Raw genomic sequence first — 21,857 nt, 5'->3', positions numbered from 1 at the left:
TCTTGGCCGGCCGGTTTAGACGTATAAAATCAAAGCTCCATCAATAATGTTGACAAATAGATAGTTGAATGGTTCAATCATATCTCATTGATGATTGACATCCAAGACTCGGAAGTTAATAATGATTTAACTGTGTAGATAATATAATATATGTACTGTTTATAAATTGTATGGAGATGACACCTGATGGCCTACCGCGAACCACGTCCGACGTGTTGCCTCTCTTGCGCACTTGTAAATTCGTACGCTAGTGTGACAGCAAGGCAACACGTCGAACGTGGTTCGCGGTAGGCCCACTGTCACCGTACGCTTCGTGTTCGAAAAATTCTATAGCATAGCGTGAGGTATGAGTTTCCTATCGGAGATATTTTTAGCTTTGTACTCGTACAATAAGGTTCTATTCTGAAGCTAAATGACTGCTTAACCAATATGTAATATTATCTTTGACATCAAATAGAAATGTTGCCGACTCCGCCGCGCCACAAATCACATAAGCCCGATTTGGCCTCCCCTGTCCGGCGAATTTAATAAGGGTTTATACCGTTTCTTGTCGTATTTGATTTGTACATTAAACTTGTAAAATAAATAACGTTTCAGTTAACAAGGTAGGTACTAAATTAAATTTGATTAACGAATCATCATCATCATCATCATTTCAGCCTATATACGTCCCACTGCTGAGCACAGGCCTCCTCTCATGCGCGAGAGGGCTTGGGCTATAGTCCCCACGCTAGCCCAATGCGGATTGGGATTAACGAATGAATGAGGAATATTCAATTTTTATTTTTGATTTATTTTACTCTTAGCCAGGCAGCTCGAAATTATTACACACGTAAATTATTAAATTCAAGATTTATTTGATCATACAATCACCTTCAATAATATTACTCTTTGGAGGCCGCAAAAATATCTGACCCGTGGCCTATCCCACAAAACTTACAATTACAATTTTACAAGTGTCAAGTTACAAGTTTGTAATAATACAAATGTGCGTACCACAAAATATACAAGTAACAAATTTGTAGTGGAAAATTCTTACAAATATGTAAATTGTATCGACAAGTCTACAATTTATTGTATCACAAAACTTTACATACGCTACATAGCTTTTCCGGAAAACTTACAAATTTGTAGCTGACAATTGTTTTGTGTTACATTAAATTGTAGTAATATTTATACATATATGTAGCAATTGTACCTACAAGTTAACAATTCTCTAAACATGTGTCGCACGCTCTTGCTACAATTGCTACTATAGGAATACTAGTAATTGCAGTATATTTTATCATATTTAGCGATTCCAACCCTTTGTACCTATCACGAAATGTTTAGTTCAAGTAGCAGTGATAGTGTGACATATGAACAGACAGACAGACGGCCATTTTAGCTACGGAACCCTAAAAAGCGTTAAAAATTGGAGATCTTAGGTGTCATGAATTTCATATACGTATATATAACCCCAATTTTACTTAGCTTTAATTTAATTTACTTACTAAATATTCATAGGTACCTAGCTACTACGTAGTGTCCCTTAAGTACTCCCAATTTTTCTCCATTATTCCTAAATTTTGCGTTATCTCCTTCCATTTGTTTATTTTCACAGTGTGCGTCTATTTATCACTAAATTTACCAAAGTGAATGTTTTTGATTCATTTATGAGGTTTAAATGATTTAAAAGGTTAAAAATATAATTCTTGCGTATTGCGTATAAAGTGAAACTACCTTCACCTTCAACATTAAAGAAACAGAATAAATTGTTACATGTTTGTAGTTGTGACATTACAATTTTTCGCTTGTATATTTACAAATCAACAATTCTACAATTATGTAGCTGTCGTGACATACCTTTATTCTTTGTGATACGCTTTCACAAAAATTACATATTTGTATACTGCAGACTTGTAACGAATACATATTTGTAATTATTGTGGTACATTTTTTTGATTACAATTTAACAATTTTGTCGAATTGTACACTTGTAAAGTTTTGTGGGATAGGGCACCGATCTTATTTGTAGAGCCAAAGAGAATAGATAGTATAGAGGGTTATAGTCTGTCCTGTTATAGTCTGTTATAGTAGTATATAATTTTGTAATCATAGTTAATTTACTGCCATCTATCGACACACGATTAAAACTCAAAATGAAAATGTATACAACTATCAAAAAATGTATGGATACATTATTTTATTATTTTTGTATTACTTCGACCCATGTTCTTTCACTGATACCTATGTATTAAAACTGTTAAATATGAAACGGTGTCGTCAACGCCATCTAGCCTAGGATAGGCCAAAGGTGTGTGGGCCATCTATCCGAGAATGACTTTTTCTTGATTTCCGAGGCACGTTTTTTCCTTAGACTTTATTCATCTTATACGGAGTTAGATATGTCGTTGGTAGAGCCATAAGAGCGTGTCACATATTTTTATGACCTTGGAAGAGTTACATATTATTGCAGGTGACTGTACATACACAACTCTGGGAATCTCTCATGGAAACCGTAATTCCTTATAACGTTCACTTATCTATTCAATCTCGTAATTTTAAACCATCTCGTTTTTTTCTTTATATTGGACTGCACTTTACTTAGAAATCTATGTCTAAATAAACTAGATCCCGGAAAAAATCCACAGCTCTTAAGCCCCCTCCAGACTATGCGCGTGAATCGCGGGCGAAGCCGCGAACGCGAGTGTGGAGTCGATTTCGCTGTCTGCGAAAATCGACGCCACACTCGCGTTCGCGGCTTCGCGCCGCGATTCGCGCACGAGTGTGGAGGAGGCTTTATAAATTTTAGATTAACTTCACAGGGATATTTGAATTGCTCACTGTTGCTAATATTAGCCAGTTAGCCAATTGAAAAATACCCAACGGGAACAACCCGCCAATTAACAGAACAAGGAAAATTGTTTTTCGCACAATAGCGTTAGAAAATTAATCCAATTTGCTCATCAAAGCGCCACCCATAGAGATCCATGTTCGCTATTGTTTAGCGTTAGCGCACAATTTCCGCCAGGGTAATCATAAATGTTGGGCCTATATTCTCGTAACGCTTAAATTGCATTGAAATTGAAGTGGTTTTTAGGAAAAAGCCTATCTAAGTAGCGGTCTAAATTTTGTGGTTTTATAACCATTATAAACGCTTTATTAAATGATTTACTGGAATGATAGACTGCGTGCATGCAATCTTGAGCTAACTAGAGTGAGACTAAGAAAATTCTGCACCGATTTTGATAGCCGACGCAGTGTGTTATTTATATGTCATTATTTCATAGAAGTTTGACGTTTAAACTAACATTTGCACTGCGTGGGCTTTCAAAATCGCTGCAGACTTTTCTTGGTATAACTCTATGAACGCTAGGCAGATTTCTAAAAAGACGTTTTACATGTTAACTCACGTAAAGGATAAGTCACGCTAGAACGATCCGGGTTTGGGACGTGACTTCCGACATTTCTTTTTCTATGATAAAAGATCGGTGATCACGTGATGCTTTCGTAGTGAAGTGTCGGGCGCCCCGGCCCGGTCCCGGACATTTACAACTACAGCGTCATTGCTGGCGCAACATTGCAGCAGCGGGATATGGGCGTTGTCACCAGATCATTTAAACGACATCATATTTAAATAAAATCTTTTTCAAAACTAAAAATCGGTGTTAGGTGCCTTAAAACAAAGAGTAGTTGATAAAAATAGTTATTTATATCTTAAAAGGCGGTTCTGGTGCCAGAGATTCTGTAAGCTTAAACTATTACAGTAGTAGATGTAGGTTGAATAGGTACAGTAACTTACATTTATAACCTAACGTAAAAGTTATAGTCTCATTTACCTTGCAAGTTTCTAGCTTGTGTTAGGTAAAGCTGGACTTGTGGCTTAGGAGACATAGTGACAATAGATACAATATGCCCTAAAAACCTTGTTTAATTTAATTAGGTTCTTTTAACCGACTTAGACTTCTTAAAGAGAGGTTTTTGGGAGCTTGAGATACGTGTTTGCGCTTGCGCGTATTTTATGAACGAATAAAATACAAAGACCGACATCTACACGAAATCACTTTCCTCAAATATTCAGCTTATTGCCAGAAGGCATTACTAACGTAGCAGGTCTCAGTTCCATCACTTTTTTCGGCGCTTAGACACAGATTAATAAATAAATAGTTACAGCTTAGGGCCCCCCCTACATTTAGCGTCTTTCGAGCGTCGGCCTCTGGTCAGCGCTATGGAAAATGACGACGCTGCGCAGTGGCGTCGACGTTGCGTCGAGCAGCGGCCATAGAGTTGTAGACGCCGACGCTCGAAAGACGCTAGATGTGGGGGGGCCCTTAGGCTGCTTGTAGACGTCCGGTGTTTCCGCCGGACAATTATCCGTGTTCGGTGACGATGGCTTGTATTCTTGGGTGCAGTTGTCTGTAGGCACATACAAAACTAGACGTAGTTGCGTAACACGGTCCGTTGTCCGGCGAAAACACCGGACGTCTACAAGCGGCCTTATAGACCAGCGGTGGAACAAAAATGGGTTTTGATAACATTAAAGTTTTTTCTTTTTTGATATGTTATTGTAAGCATGTTAAATAACATTCATGTAAAAAGTTAGAAAATTTTAGGTGGAGCGTTCGGCCATATTTAAATTTTTAATTTTTGCTAAATAACTATGTAAATATAAAATTAAAGTTACAAAAAACTTTAACATATTCAATAACACTTTAATTTATTCACACTATTCGGTTTTTAGAAATCTGGAACAGCTGCTTTCTGGTGAACGTAAAAACAGGAATTATTATGAAAATACAGAATTAGAGTAGCTGATATTGCAAAATTACGATATTATCTATCAACTTAGTATACATGTAAAAAGTTAGAAATGTAGACAATGTGCTTGTCTAGATATTGATTTCTCGTTAAGCAGTATAGCCAATATTGAATTAAAGTTTGTAGAGTTAATATTACACGGTCATAATAAAGATCTTACTTCTCACACAAAAGATTAGAAATATAAAATCACGGCGACACTAAATACTGATACGTAAGTATGCATTCCGAGCTTATATTAAGTTACATTTCAAACGCGCGGCGTTTGCGCGCGCCGCGCTGTGCGCCGTGGCAGGAGGCAGCGATCGACGGTCGCGGCTAGCGGTTAGCGCGGTGCCCTTAAAAATACGCAAAGCGTTTATAAAATTATTATCAATGGTAAATAGTTATTTTACACAGTACACTAATGAAAACTTACCTTCCCTTATTTATTTCTATATGTACTAGGGATTGCCCGCGGTTTCGTTTACGTAGAATTCGTTATCGTGTTAAGTACAGAAATAATAGATACATTTGAAAATTATTTTAGGTGCATTGTCATACAGATAACTACCCTTGTTAAAGTATTCTTCAAATTCAATACACAGGTGTCATTTCAATATAATTTTGCGTAATTTGGCGCTTTTAGGTTATACATGACTAGCGACATATATTTTTTAAGAGCGATCATCTCCGATAATATTTACTTTATCATAAAATCAATTTCAAACTGACGTTATTCAATATTTATCATTTTAAAGTCAATATTACCAACCAACTGATCCAATTTACCTACGGTAACAACTCAAAATTTGCATCAAATTAAATGCCACTTTTCTTATCCGTTACGAACAATCAAGAGGGCCTTTACGAGCTGATGTGGTGAAAATTTTATTTAACCTTCGTCCCTTGAAACCTTCACTACGCTCAAGGTTCAACTTTACGAACCACTAACTACGCTCGTGGTTCAATTTTAGAATGTTTGAATTTGTGAATGCCTCGAACAGCCAAACTGTGGAATGAACTGTCCGATACGACCTTCAAACCTTCAAAGACCCCCATCTTAAAGGTCGGCAACGCGCTTGCAACCCTTCTGGTGTTGCGGGTGTCCATGGGCGGCGGTAATCGCTAACCACCAGATGATCCGTCTGCTCGTTTGCCTCCTATTTAATAAAAAAAAATGTTTCGCTTGTTTGGGTATCAATATTAGCACGAGCGGTTAATCAACAACTTTTCCCCTTGTAAAACAAATAAATAAGGTAGATGAGGTGCAGGCATATGAGGCCCGGCGGGTAACAAGGCCCAGCATTCAAAAATAGCAGTTGCTCCCTATTATTCCCAATTATTCTGAATTTGTACTTGTTGCTAAGAAGGCCCACTGTCAGTGCAGGTAAAAAGGTCTAGTCCCGGGCCTTATTGAACGTATGAGATGAAATATTAGATTAAAATATTTTAAGATAATTTTCAATATTTTTAATCTCTTATTAATAAGGTCGATTTGAAGAAACTTCTATGAAATTATGACTTATAAATAACACTTGCACTGCGTGGGCTGTCAAAATTGCTGCAGACTTTTCTTGGTCTAACTCTAATAATTTTTCACTTGCTTTATTGACCTAAAGACGTTTTAAAGAATCAAAAAGTCTAATAACATTGAGGCACTTATACTTTTTAAAGGCAGTAACTAATTACAAGTGACTTTTTTTTGTTAATACATAGGTAGGTATTTACGATCATCATCATATATTTAAGAGTATGACTCTTGTCGGTGGAGCAAATTCCATGTTTGGCGGTCCTCCGCCTTCTCTTTGACAGCCCGATACGACACGACTTTGATCTTTTCCTTTATTTGATCCATGTACGCTCTCCTTGGTCTTCCCCTCTTCCTGTTTGCTTCAACTTTCCCTTCTATGATATTTTTGATAAATTCGTCGTGTCGTATCAGGTGCCCAAGCATCCTTCCTCTTCTATTGTCTATAGTTCTTAACAAACTCCTCCTCTCTCCTACTACATAGGCCACACTGAATGTTTTGCACTACTGGCCACTGGTAAACATTTAAATTATGAATTGTATATTTAAAAAAAATACAGGCTTTTGATTATGGAATGTGACAAATGTTGGCGACAAATCGATCGTCTTTTGTTTTTAATGGCTTGTCAAAGTAAGTCAGTGCGTTGAACGTGGCTTTAACGCGAAAATATTTTTAGAGCTATGATTTTGTTATGATTTTAAAAGTTCGCTTACTCCGCAAGAGTGTAGTGCTTGCCTTCAAAATGCTTTTGGGATTGAAGCACCACATCAGAGCATCGTGAGGCGTTGGTATGGTAAATTTAGTAGAGACAGTATTATTCTAGATAATGATTTTCGTGAAGGTCGACCGTCCACGGCGATCATTCAAGGAAACGTGGCTACTGTGAGACGACTCATTGAAGAAAACCCACGAATCACCTATGACGAAATTTAAGGACAATTAGGGATAGGTATGAGACAAATACAAAAGATTTTACAAGAATATTTAAAAGTCGGGAAGCCTTGTTGTCTTTGGATTCCTCACGAATTAACTTCAGTCCAAAAACAGGTACTTTTTGACTGGTGCCGAGAAATGCTGCGTAAGTACAAGCAAGAAAGTTCAAATGCTGTATATAACATCGTTAGAGGAGATGAAATCTGGATTTACTGCTACGATCCGGAAAAAAGGCATTAGTCCAGTCAATGGGTCTTTCGAAGGTGACAGGAGGCCCATAGAAGTTCAACAAGCCAAAAGCGTTGCCAAACATTTTTATCGTCTGTTTTTTTAAACGCGACTTTTTTGTACCGTACTTTTAAATAATAAAAGAACGTTAAATACTGAGTAGTACACTACCATTTGTGTGCCCGCAGTCATTGAAAAAGACCGCGAGAGACGACCGAGAAGCCGCATCCTCCTGCGTCATAATAATGCGTCCACCGATACCGCAATAAAGGCAAAAACATTTTTTCATTACGAAAACGTGGAAAATGTCTCTTATACGGATTATAATCCAGACATTGCACCCTGTGACTTCTATCTATTTCCCAAAATTAAGGATTTAATTTGGGGTTTGACATTTAAGACCCCGGATAAGGCAGTTACTACGTTTCATCACCACGTCGAAAACATGCAGTCAAGTGATTGGGCCTCATGCTTCCAAAAATGGTCTGAGCGAGTGAATATGTGCATAGAATGTAAAGGGAAACATTTTGAGAAGCAATAAATGTATTATTATGGTTATAAATGATTTTATTCAAAAGTTACGCAAAACTTTCAGTGCGGCCCTCGTATGCGTAAAACCTCTTCGTTAGTTTTCTTTTCTTTTACGATAGAATTGCGAAAAATAGATATTTTGCAACGAGTGACGAATTTTAAAACACGGTCAAAGGGAGTGTTTTAACGTGCTTATTATAGCACCGGTCGTAATGTAGCACCAGATGTACTGTAAAAATTATGTTAAAAGATAATACTTACTGTTACGACTAAATATTTTTACTGTAAAAAAATATCCCACCAAACACATTTTCATGTAAATTTTGTTGCTAAGACGAAACCATAAGACTCGCACTGTCAAAAAGTTGTCAGATCTCTTGTCGAGCCAAGCTTCAAACTCTACAAGCCCTAACTTCACTAACTCTACACCTTAGTCAAAATATGTGGGTTGGCTGTTTCGCTACCGCCACATGGGCATAAGGTGAAAAATTTATTAAATTCATTATTTTTAGGGTTCCGTACCTCAAAAGGAAAAATACTGAACCCTTATAGGATCACTCGTGTGTCTGGCTGTCCGTCTGTCACAGCCTATTTGCTCCGCAACTACTGCACCAATAAGTTGAAATTTGGTATACACATGTAAGTCTCTAGCCCAAGGACATACACGTAAAGTAAATAATAGAAATTCAAATAAAGGGGTCACTTTTGAGATGAATGATAAATAGAAGAAAAAAAAAACTATATCTTGTTATAATTAATATAAGAGAATTAGAATATGAAATAATATAAGAGAATTTTGTTAGAATTTTAATTAGTAGAAAGATAGATATGTATATTGTCATGTTATTTTCTCGAACTCCCCATCGGCATACAAACCTCCTCAAGGTTTTGCCCACGATGGGTCTTGTAATAATAATGTACTTTATTTAGCTTATTGTTCAATAAATTAAAAAAAAAAATATATATATATATATATATATATATATATATATATATATATATATCAAACAAAGGGGCTCATTGTAAGAATCTCAGATATATTTTTTCATAATTTTAAAATAAATAGTTTAGAAGTGATTTAAGAAAATACGCAAAAAATGACCATTCCCCCCTCCCCCCTTATCTCCGAAACTACTGGGTCTAAAATTATGAAAAAAATACACATATTAGCTCTCTTCCTATAGATGACAGGAAAACCTATTAGAAATGTGCAGTCAAGCGTGAGTCGGACTTAAGTACCTAGTTTTCCGATACCTACGGGTTTTTTAAAGACTACTCACTTTTCTCTTAAAAAAATATATTGTTAAAAATTGTGTAATGTACAGAACCCTTGGAACGCGAGTGCGACTCGCATTTGGGCGGTTTTTGTATTATACTTACATACAATAGTTCTTGTAGAAACGAAACGGCCAAGCCACACACTTTTGGTGTAGAGCTAGTAAAGTTAGAGGGCTTGTAGAGTTAGAAGCTTGGCAAGAGATCTGATAACTTTTTGACAGTGCGAGCCTTATGGTTTCGTTTGGGCAACATTGTACATCAAAATGTTTTTGATGGGATTTCACTTCTTTTTGTAAGTTGTTTATGACAATCTTCCATCCCCTAATTTAAAGGGTTGGGGGTGATTTACTATTAAAAATCCTGAAATAAGTATCTGGGGGCATCTGTTACACAATGTACTTCTTACTGATTCCCCATATAACCCTTCACCCCGTAAGGGTAAACTTTGGGGTTGAAATCTGCCTTCACCCCGTAAGGGTAAACTTTGAGGTTGAAATCTATTCTATATCCTTCCCCATGACAATACCTATCTACATACCAAATTTCAACTAAATCGGTTCAGCGATTATTGATTTCCCATACAAAATTAAACCCCATCTTCATCCCCTTAGGGATAATTTTTTTTTGAATTTATTTGTTGTTTGTGTACTAAAACTATCTTACATACCAAATTTCAGCTTCTTAGAGGACTTCAGGAAGTACCCGGTATTGATGATCATCAAGTGAGTGAGTCAGTGACGAAATCGAAGTTTTTAGATATGAATAAAATCTAAAGTATAAGAGCTATGCAATTGATATGCTTAATAAGTCCGAGAACTTTGTTTATCTGGTATAATCCAACCCCAAGTTATGAGGGTTCCAAAAAACGACGAAGCGCTTCGAGAAAAGGTAGATAGTGCCCTTGCGCTTTTCTCGTCTTGGCGGGGGCACTGCCGTGCCCCCAGATGTTAAAAGATGAGACTACTGTAACTAATAAAGATTTATGTTTAGTTACCTACTATTTTCGCGTAAACTAGACAATTTTTATATCTTTAGTTATTAAGACCCAAAATAATTATTTTCACTTATTATAAATAAATCCTCCTGTTATGAAGTATCAAATATTGTTATTTGTATATGTATAAGTCTTAAGTTAAAAACAATAAAATCTGTTATTACCTACTGTCAAAATGATTATTTTTTGCGGGATTAAGTAATACACTGGTAGTGTTCAATAAGGCCCATAATAGGACTTTTATAAAAGGTATATTTTCCAAGAGTATCGTAATATTTTTATAACTATTTTGGTATAATGAAGAAACTTAAATAAATGAGAAACCTATTTGAGTGAGTTTTTCATACTTCATATCCTGTTTATTAAAAAAAACCATTTTAATTTAAGGTGGGCTGTATATAGGCATATACGGCCCACACGGAATATACAATAAGGTAAGTGAGGCCACTTACCTTATTGTATATTCAGGATGTATACCGTGTAATATTGATCAGTTGGTTTATAATATACATATTATGATATTGACGTTGAATAGGACAGGACATGACAATAGGAACCAGAAATAGGTATAGTTGGTCAAACCAATTTGTCAGTAAATAAAAACAAAAAAACTATATTCATCCTTTTCTTTTGGGTGCTAGTACTAGTGTAAGTCAAAGATAGTATGATGATTCTCCCTGTCTATGTTTGAAATGAGACAGTCCTTTGACAAACTATGTATAGTAAAAAATAGTTGTGAATATCTTGTACATTTTTATTACAATATTAGTCAAGATAATGAAATATAGCTGGTCAAGCAAATCTTGTCACTAAAAAAAGGCGCGAAATTCAAATTTTCTATGGAACGATATCCCTTCGCACCTACATTTTTCAAATTTGCCGCCTCTTTCTACTGACAAGATCTGATTGACCAGCTGTAGGTATTTTTACTTAATAAGATATTTTAATTTCACGTAATGTCCGCATTTTATATATGTGCACGGTAAACAAACAAATGAATGATAAGAAAAGACAGACAGTGTTACTGAGCGGGAGGTGGGGCGAGGGGCGAGGTATAGGTAGGCTATGATAGGCTCTCGAGCGCCGCGCCGGCGACTGACGGACCAGCGCGGCGTATGTATGAATTTCGCGCCTTTTTAACTAGATTTTACTATTACAATGCAAGCTACACACAGAAATTTCTTACTTTCCATAATATGGCTGCGTATATTATTTTATAGTAATAGACTTATTTTTACAGACTCTAATTCAATATTAGATCTTATAGGACAAAAAACGTATATTAATTCTAAAGCATATATCTTATTCTTCTAGCTTTTTAGCTTGCCTATTAACTTATAAATTTAGATATGTTATTGTGGATTTATTAAACTTTAATTCAATATCGACAAAATAATAAGCTAATTGTAGTTTGACAAAGAAGCACGTTAAAAAAAATTCTAATAATTTTACATTATAAAGCGTCATACATATTATAAACAATGGAACTTAAACATTGCACTTTAATTCAATATTAAAAAATCATTACTAAAAATATATAAATACCTAATTTATATCTAACGCTCGTTCTAACTTTTCATCATATATAGCATATATGCTTAAAAATATGTCCTATATCAGATAAGTATCACTTTTTCAACTTTAGAATTATCAAAACTTTTAGTGCAAAAATCCGGTCCCACTATTGAGCTATTAGAGCTCTGCTTTCGCGTTAAGGCACCACAGCGCCATCTAGTGAACAGAAGTTGAGTTATTTTGAAGTAGTCTCCGTTCCATTCATCTCATTCGACTTTTAGCCCGCTTGTCAAATAACTCTACTTGCGTTCAATAAATGAATATTGGAGGCCCGAACTTTGTATAGAAGTCTTCTTGTTTTGTTTGTCCATGAAAACTTATAGGTGAAACTTATGAGAGCGGGTACAGATGGATTGAACATTAGTATTGTCACGTAAGTGACCTAAATCGTATAAAAAGCGGTCTCATACTATTTTACAACTATTTTAGTAGATATTTATATATTTACTATATTTACATACTTTTCGGGCGGTAATTGAAGGGACGAGGCTTGCAGAATACCGCGTCACTCATAACAAGTCCGTGCCAAGTCAAAAAGTCACTTAAGTTGCGCTACTATTAGCAGTCCATTGAATACATAGTATGTGTTAGTGTGAATTAGCAAAGATTTAAGACTAGAATTTTGGAAATTTTGGTATATTGTGCGACGTTGATATATGCGTTAAATAACTTTGTTACCCTGTTTGTAAACTTTGATTACAGTTGGTATTTATACTCACCGGCCGGAACGATGAATGTAGGTTTATAATGTAATGGCTCCTCTACACGATGGGCCAACGCCGGCCACTCCAAGGGACGCAGCCATGGGTTAGAATGAGATAGCAATATCACTTGTCCCCTCTAACGCATAAATGCGTCCCTTGGAGTGGCCGGCGCTGGCCCATCATGTAGAGGAGCCATAACATAAAAAATTGGTCCAGCTTTTTTAAAATACAATTGTGATATGTGATCATGTATCATCAATATGTCAAGGAACATTAAAATAACCTAGATATTTCCGACCTACTGGTTTTTATCTCGTATAGTTAACGGACTAGTGGCGCTAAGCTTCTCTTAAGGCAGACCGAAGTCGTTTAAGGCCGACACACGATAAGGCTCGAGAAAAAAGTGGAATTAAAACTTGTGCGCTTTGGTCGCGACCTCGCCGATAAGTCAGGACTATTCCGAACTCCGATCACGTAGGAAAGATCACTATTTTAAGATACTTTGCCTCGTTCTACGTGTACCTACTCGTAATTTATAAATTATATAATCGAATTTTACTACTACATCGTTACGATAACCACGTTTCCTGAACACGTTTTAGTATCAGAATAAGGAGGTAGCAAGTAACCATAAAAGTAAGTAAGTATAATAAAAATTAACACGATGATGTTGTGATTAAGTAGGTTACATTACTGACTTCAAAACTAGTTGAAATTAAAAGGTATTATAGTTATGTTTAACTATTTAAGGCAATTATTTTATACCTGATTTAAAATATTATACCTAACAAATGCAAAAAAGCGGCTTAGTTGACAAAACTACATAGTTGTTTTTTTTCATGACATCTACCAATTTATTTTAATATGTATCTGACAAATCTGTACATTCAGACTGGTATACAGGTAACATGTTTTCTTATTGTGCCTTTTGAATGCGCGGCAATGAAAGTTTCATCTTCTTCAGTAAGTTCTCTATTGCGCATGATAAAATAGTAACTAGTGAAAGTTGGGAACTCCATGCTCTGTGAAACAGATCAGTGAGGAAAATTAGTTTCAAACTGTAGTAGAGTGAATTGGATAACACAGTAGATACATCAACATCATACATACATGATACATGATACATAGGTACTAAATTGGATTTTTGGAGCTGACTTTACAATTTATATTAGGTTATTAATTATTGTATTTTTTGATTGTGAATTATATGATTTGATTTATATTTTTTATTAAAATGTGTACATGTAGATTTTTAGTAAATGCACGAAGTTTAGACCATCGATATTTTAGGCAGTCCGAACTATGCCTGCGCCAAAGATTTTTTTATTATTAGCATGTTTATTTTGTCTATATTATTATAAGCAAACATGGACGCAGAATTTGAGGCAATTCACACTTATATAAGTATGACATTTTGAAAGTAGGCAAGCTTAAGAACCGGGCCTTGGTTGGCGCAGGTACCCCCTGTTTGAAAGTAACACGCCTACACATCTGCTACTATGAATGTAATACGATTAAAACGCAGAAGGATGTCAGTGTCAGCGTTGAATGGGTATTATAAATTGTGAGAATGAGGAGTTTTCGCGAGTTTCAGCTGTCAATAGAAGGCCATAACAATAAAGGAGCATATGGCGAGCGATCGCGATCGGTGAGCGCAGACGAGACCGGTTTCCGCGGTGCGGTTAACGATTGCAATGCCTCGAACTCGAGCGTAAATAATATATGTATTTTCAAATACGAGGGCTGATTGAAAAGTTCGCGGCCTGGTCAGTAATAAAAGATTTTTTTTTATAATTTCGTCTCCCGCCATTTTGAATTGTTATTAAACTGTCATCCAGAACATTTACTATTGTGAAGTAGGTATAGTTATTTAGGAAAAACGTTTAGGCTGTACGAAAGTTACATTTTAAAGGAGTAAATACCACTCATGTTACCAATTTACGTAATTGCCTCGAATTGTATGAAGCCGATCCTCAACACAACGAAATTATTTATTTATTTATTCTACCTCCACCACTAAACAGCAATCCAAGTAGTAGGTTCGTGCTTGATCGATGCAAAGTGATTTTGTCAACCAATAAAGTCATGGCATCAGTTTTCTAGCATATAAATGGGGTAATAAGTGGTTAACTATTAACTATCTCGAAAGGGATGCCATTAAAACTGTCTCTTAGTGCAAACTTTTACGCCGTTGACAAGGAATGAAGACAAAAAGGCCTGAAATGTTGACTAAGAAACTTCTCTTTCACCAGGATAATGCACGTTTTAAAACTCGTCACTAAATTCACAACTCTAGATTTTATTTATTGCACTACCAACCCTATTCGACCGATTTAGCGCCATCCAGTTTTCTACAATGCCCAATAAATTAAAAACATATGGGTGGTAAGACATTTTCAAGTGATGTCGAGGTCCAAGCTGAGGTGGACACCTATTTTGAAGGCTTATAGAAAAGCTTCTTCAAAAGTGCTGTAATGGCTTTAACATTAAAATCTCACAAGTGCATTGAGCTCGGTGGAGATTACCAGGTCAATTCGAACGTACACCTGACGACTGAAACAATTTGTAAGCCTACATGGAGCATGACCTGACCTGATCATGCTTCTTTCCGTTTTGCACCTTTACAGCCTTTTTTATCGGTGCCTGGCTAGTCACTCTATTTGAATTTAAAATCTGATCTCGCTGTCAGATGGAACGGGGTGCGGATCGGCATTCCTAAAGAGGCAGCCATCAAGAGTAGTTGACTATTGTAATGTGGTTTCGCTAATACGGTTGAAAAAATATACAGAAGTTCTGATTGATGCGTATTAATGCCCTCCACATACTCCCTGATAGGCCGTATCACTTTACAGTACATTTTACTACTTTCAGTATATATATCAATACCTATTTGATTAAACTTTCATGATTTTTCATTTTTAACCGACTTCCATTTCATAGAAGGAGGAGGTTCTGTATTCGGTTGTGGCTATTTTTTTTTTTTCTATGTACGTTCACCGATTACTCCGACATCCGTGGTCCGATTTGAGTAATTCTCTTTTTGTTTGAAAGGAGCTACCTCCGAGTTGGTCCCATTTTAATTTGGTTCTGTTCTGATGATGGAATCCATGAGGAATTGAGGGAACTCCTCAATTTTTAAAGGCACATGCATGGTGATTTGGGTGTTTTCTTAAGGAACTCGAGCATTTTCTCCCGAAAACCACCACTTTGATGAAGTAGACCTGATGATGATGATTGTTTTGATGATAATGATGATGATTTTTTGAAATGTATGTTCAGCGATTACTCCGGCACCTGTGATCCGATTTGAGTAATTCTTTTTTTGTTTGGAAGGAGTTACCTCCAAGGTGTTTCCAAATTATTTTTGGTTCTGGTCTGATGATGGAATCCATGAGGAATTGAGGGAACTCCTCAGTTTTTAAAGGCACGTGTAAAGTGATTTCGGTGTTTTCTAAAGTAACTCGAGCATTTGCTTCCGAAAACCGCCAATTTGATGTAGTGCAAGTGTAGCCCTACCACGAGTTTGACATTGACATATTCGCTAAGTTAGCTACGCTAACGTCTTTGTAACTTACTTTTTATGCATCTCGCTCGCACTAATATGCCAGTACGAGCGAGATGCAAAGAAAGTAAGTTACACACACGCTAGCGAATAAATCAATGTCAAACTCTTGGTAAGCTGGTAAGGCTACTGATCGGGGGTTAGGGTTAGGAGTTAAGGGGTCGGGGAATGGCGGTTGAAGGGCTGCTAGTTCAGGGTCGAGGGGTTCATGGATCAGGGGTTGATGCGCTGTGAGGTAGAGTGATCGGGGGGTTGAGGGATTGGGTCAGTGACGGGGCGGAGGATGGATTTAGTGTAGTGACAGGAATTATAATTTCCCAGACGGACTCGAGAAAATTCCTGATTACATATTTATTAAAGTAGGTACCGGCATTTAATTTTAATCATGATGTTGTTTTTAATTCATGCGTCCTCCTCTTAACAATGCATTAAAACTAAAAATTGAAAAATAAAAACTTTTTACAAAAAAAAAGAAAACCGACTTCAAAAAGGATGAAATAAAATATTATCCTTTTTAAGTCTATGCGTTACCAACTGATATGTTTGAAGTCGGTGCCAAGCCAAGTAGTAACAATACCCTTCAAAAATAATCAGCTTTATGACTATAAATCCCATTAGAACTGTACTAATAACTATTATAAATGTGTAAGTAATTCTGTCTGCCTCTTTGTCGCCTTTTCATGGCTAAACAACTGAACCGCTTTAGGTGAAATTTGGCAAGAACGTAAATTCCTTGAATTGTTTTATATTTTGAAATGTAGTCCTCTGAATAAGGAACGGGAAATAACTCAGTCCCAATCCCACGCTTGCGTGCCGACAAACATGGTACGGACTGTGCCAAGAAGGTTTGATCGTGTGTTCTGAGGTGTGTTCTTAGTACAGTCGACGTCAAAGGTATGTTTACACTTTTGCACCTTACTCCTTTGTAATAAGACGAAAAGTGTACCTAAACATATTTTTAACGTCGACTGTACCTACAGAAAGTACGTTCATTGTCGTCGTGTAAGGCAATCCAACGTACATCCTTATCGAATCGCACCAAAATCATGGTATGCTTCAAAAGTTGGCTTGGCACCGACTTCAAACATATCAGTTGGTAACGCATAGACTTAAAAAGGATAATATTTTATTTCATCCTTTTTGAAGTCGGTTTTCTTTTTTTTTGTAAAAAGTTTTTATCATTTCATACGTTCAGTTAAGGCACCTACATAATAAAAAAACGTAGCAACACGCCAGACTGCAGCGTAACAAAGAGGCCAATTCGAACGTAAAATTATATCAGAATGATATCTGTATGATACATTTAGGTATTGTACGTCTCGCTCGTGCCAATACACGTACGGACAAGTATGCACGATAACTAAATGACTTGGACGCCATTTGTGAACGTCCGAATTGGCGTGAAAATGGCAGCGTTTTAATTCCGATTCCTGAATATTTTTCAACCGTGTTGATGTTTGAAGTGGCAATTCGCACTCCAGTGGATGACGTCCGACCCTCGGCGCCAGTTTAACTGTTAAAATTCATCAACCGCTAAAATTGGCTTAACATTCCAATAGATTACAAAATACTCTTTTCACCACACCAGCTCGGAAAGGCTTACTTTGCACTTCAAAAACTGATAGCAAAGTTGCATTTTATTCACATGTGAGACAAAGTAATCAAATGCAAATTTTGAGTTGGTTTCTTATGTTTGCTGGTAGAAATGAGTTTTAAATGATGATATTGGACGATAAATATTTAATAACATTCATTTGGATTTGATTTGGTTTGATTTTGTTTGATATTTTACATTTGATATTTGCTTCAGATTGATGTGGTGAAAAATTTTGTGTTTCACTCGGGGGCAAATTTTGTTTAACCCTCGTGCTTTGAAACCCTCGCAACGCTCAAGATACCATTTTTCGAACCACTCGCTACGCTCGTGGTTCAATTTTGGAATCTTTCGCTTGCTCGGGTATCAATATTAGCACGAGCAGTTAAACAACAACTTTGCCTCCTTGTAAAACAAATAACTATTGTTGCACTCTTTATATAATATAGAAAAACACAATTAATACAGCAACTCAAGGGGAGGTAAATAACAGGCGTTCCAGACAACCTTTAGGTAGCGGGAATATACGAGGCAAACGAGGACACCGTCGCTCATGGACACCTGCAACACCAGAGAGGTTGTAAGTGCGTTGCAGGCATTCAAAATGGGAGTACGCTCTTTTCTTAAAGGTTTGAAGGATAGTTCATTCCACAGTTTAGCTGTGCGAGGTAGGAGGTTGTAATGCCTAATAATATAATTAGAAACCTGTGTGTGGACGAGGGATCCTCTCCCGCATAGGGTTATACAGGCACGAACGCAAGTGTCGTTACCGGGATGCTGCTTAAAACGTCTGACACAGATGAAAAGGCCTATTATTTTTATTATTCTCTTATGGCTCCTCTACATGTTGGCCAAACGCTCCGCCAACGCTTGGCCCATGAATTGCGTGCCTTGGTCGGAACGCTACTACACGATGGCGAATTTCAGTTGTGATCTGACCGGTTTCCAAGATGGACGTGGAAGCATTAGCCGCGGCAGCAATTTATTTATACGCCACGTACCAACATTTTTTTAATGTGTACAATAATAAAGCAATTAAAAAGAAATGGCGTAGAAGAAGATGGTGGATGTTATCTATCCATCGCAATAGAACTTCATTTTGAAGCCAGCTTAGCAACTATTGCTGCTGACTGTACAAACCAATAAGGAAAACGATATTCTTAACTTATTTTTATACTTGTGGTGTTTATGTTTGGGGTTCCATATTACGCTTTCTCCCCTATAGTTATAGCTCTAAAAATTTTATAGTTTCGTGGGGCGGCCACGTATTCGTCATTTTTAATTTAAAAAAACACAAAAAGCATGAACGTCCACCCTCGACCGCGTCCGAGCACGCACTACCGATTGGGCCACGTGTAGATGCGTACCGCAATCGCTTGGCCAATCCCTTTGATGTGCGGCCGAAAGACCGACACCGCGGCAACTCATCGCCATCCCGCGCGCCAAAAGCCAACCGACACCAATACCCCCTCTACACGTTGTCCCAACATATTGGACCAATAATAGGTTGGGCCAACGTGTAGAGGAGCCTTTATAACGTGCGAGTATTTACTTACCTACATTCTTCTGAAAGTAAATATTTATACATATCGTGTTTTATCAAGTTGAAAATCGTCAGTTAGGATCCAGAGCTTTGTAGCTTCTTCTTTCTGACCATACTCTTTCGAGGTAAATTAATTTGTTGGTATTTACTTTTTCATACTCTTACTGAACGATGCAACAATACAATACAATATAGATTATACAAACACAGATTAATCATGACCAATTGTTTTGTTTATCATATATACAATATTATTTGTATCACCCATCCGCTGCTGAGCGGATGACTGATAAAATATTAACCTTCATAAAAATGATCTAAAGACTGGAAGTCAGTGGTCAAGCGTAGTTAGTGACGTGATTTAATAATTATGACTGCGAACTTGTGTAGAAGTATTATTTGTTTAATAATAATTCTAGCCAGAGAAGGTAAGTGTGTGATTAGCCTGTAGTCATAATAATATTACTATAATCCTTTAACAACTTCAGTACCGCTAGTGTCTAGTAAGTAAATAAACAAGACTGACGACCTAGATACAGTCAGCAGCAGAAGTTGCTAAGCGGGCGAGGTGTTTAAAATTACCTTGAGGCGCTCTTTATTCTCTTAACAATAAAGTCGCGTCAAGATCATGGAGAACACCTCGTCCGCATAGCAACTATTGCTGCTGACTGTACAATGCCGCGAGAATCGTAATTTTTTCATAGACTTTTACATTTTAGTTATTTGCGTATGAATACTGTCATGCGTATGAACAATGTAATATTTTGTTTTGGTACTTATATTCTTTTTTAATGGCGCCATCTAGTGTTAGCATTGTTTAACCTTCTCTAAGACGGTGGGTGTCCTTGGTTAAATTATTCCTAAATACCTAATGCTTTTATTGGCTTTCGAGGTAGTCGGACGAGCTGGGGTTTATAATTTACTTACAGTATACCCACCGATTTAACGTAAAAGGTAAAAAGAGTTGTTATTAGTCTACTGAACTAGACTCTTAATAAGAGCAGTTTGTTGGAATATTTGTAGTTTCCGTATCTGAATACAGTGAGTAGGTACTTATCAGTGGCGGAGCGTCCATAGAACTCGATTCCTATCAGCTTGTCTAATTTTCAGGCTCTTGGGCTATTTTCTTTAAACTTATGAAGAAAATGAAGGGAAACTCAGCTACGGCTTGCCTACGAAAAATCTAGACGCGCCGCCACTGGTACCTATGGTAGTTTTGTAGTCAATGGCTTTTCAGTTTACATTTCATAATAAATAGTTATAACTTGACTTTTAGGTGAATCCCTCCAATGTTGGTCATGCTCTTCTATCTATGAGCCAGGCTGTGAGGATCCGTTCAAGCCCAACGATCTTACGGCGGGAGAAGAGTATTTTCTGGTCGATTGCAACCGCGATTACATAATTAATGGAAGTATGGTGAACCCACACCTCATGGATCATATTTTCGGGCCTGACGCCAAACCTTATTGCAGAAAAACAGTTCGTCAAGGTGAGCTTAATCCTGTTCTCAGTAAGAAACCAAATTGGAGTGAGCTTCTTATTTAGATTAGCCTTTTCTGGTGTCTTGCTGCCTAGAGGTTGTAGGCTTAGCTACAACTTAAACAATCGTTTGTCGATGAAAGCCAATGGAAAAGTAAAAATGTACCTATCGTTATGATACATATGATTTTGGTGAACAACAACAATTATTTCACCGCTTCACGCTGTAATAAACAATTAAGGGTGCTGTTATTTAAACTTGACTATTTTATAAGCTTACGAGCAAGGTAATGGCAGAACATTAAGCTCAAACATCGGTTGACATGAGTCAAGAGAACCAGTATCAAAGATTTCACGAATATATTTTTAAGGGCATCGTAAACTTTTGATAATTTACATATATCACATTACCCCAGATCATGAGTCTATATCTGACAATTGATTCGACATATAGGTACCTATATCCATAATAGCCATGGCAGTTTTGCGATCAGACGTTCTACGCAATATTATATTAAGGACAAAAACAAATACAGTCTTGTACCTAAGTAATATTACCTATGTCACCTAAATGTTTCCCTAAAAAGTCATGTAATGTCCATTGTACGAGCAGCTCATAATTATAGATTACATTTATACCTTCATTTTGTCAATACCATAATCTACAATGTTTTAATTACAGTATATGGGATAACCATAGTTAATCGCGGATGCTCTTTCGGTAACTTTTCTGAGGACTGTTCGAATGGCTATGATACCTGCGACAGCACGGCCTGCCACGAAGATGGCTGCAACACGGCCCCAACCCTCAGCCGAATTTCCATGCTGTTTACACCTATTATTACATTATTACTCTTGAGTTAAATGATAATACTCTCCAATAATCCTCAGTTACAAAACAAAACTAATGAAAGCAAGTATAATCGATTAACGGTCGATATGACAAATGGGCCAAATAAATGACTGATTGGTATCCTAGGGAAGGAGGCAGAAAAAAACCATAGCCCTCTACGAAGATGGGAAGATGGCTTCATAGCTATGCTGATGCCACTTGACGGAGGAAAGGCAATGATCGGGAACTTTTATGAAACTTGTTTTGTACGAAAAACTTAAATTTGCTGTATT

General features: G+C 36.8%; 1 protein-coding gene across 1 annotated transcript; it reads left to right on the top strand.

Moving 5' to 3' along the window:
• Positions 1-19,594: 19,594 nt before the first annotated feature.
• On the top strand, positions 19,595-21,636 carry LOC134679646 (uncharacterized). Its single transcript, XM_063538596.1, has 3 exons — positions 19,595-19,681; positions 20,530-20,742; positions 21,415-21,636. The coding sequence occupies exons 1-3, from the start codon at positions 19,624-19,626 to the stop codon at positions 21,594-21,596; spliced, it is 453 nt and encodes a 150-aa protein (XP_063394666.1). The 5' UTR covers positions 19,595-19,623; the 3' UTR covers positions 21,597-21,636.
• Positions 21,637-21,857: the final 221 nt, after the last annotated feature.

Source organism: Cydia fagiglandana, chromosome 2 (genome assembly GCF_963556715.1).
Source record: "Cydia fagiglandana chromosome 2, ilCydFagi1.1, whole genome shotgun sequence".
NCBI lineage: Eukaryota > Metazoa > Arthropoda > Insecta > Lepidoptera > Tortricidae > Cydia > Cydia fagiglandana.
The sequence above is the reverse complement of the archived record's forward strand: the minus strand, read 5'-3'. Positions and strand labels throughout refer to the sequence as shown.

Bases quoted from the DNA above. Each gene is read 5' to 3' on its own strand.
- LOC134679646 (XM_063538596.1), top strand. From the start codon at position 19,624: ATGACTGCGAACTTGTGTAGAAGTATTATTTGTTTAATAATAATTCTA. The intron at 19,682-20,529 runs GTAAGTGTGTGA...CTTGACTTTTAG, and splicing joins AATAATTCTAGCCAGAGAAG to GTGAATCCCTCCAATGTTGG. The intron at 20,743-21,414 runs GTGAGCTTAATC...TTTTAATTACAG, and splicing joins CAGAAAAACAGTTCGTCAAG to TATATGGGATAACCATAGTT.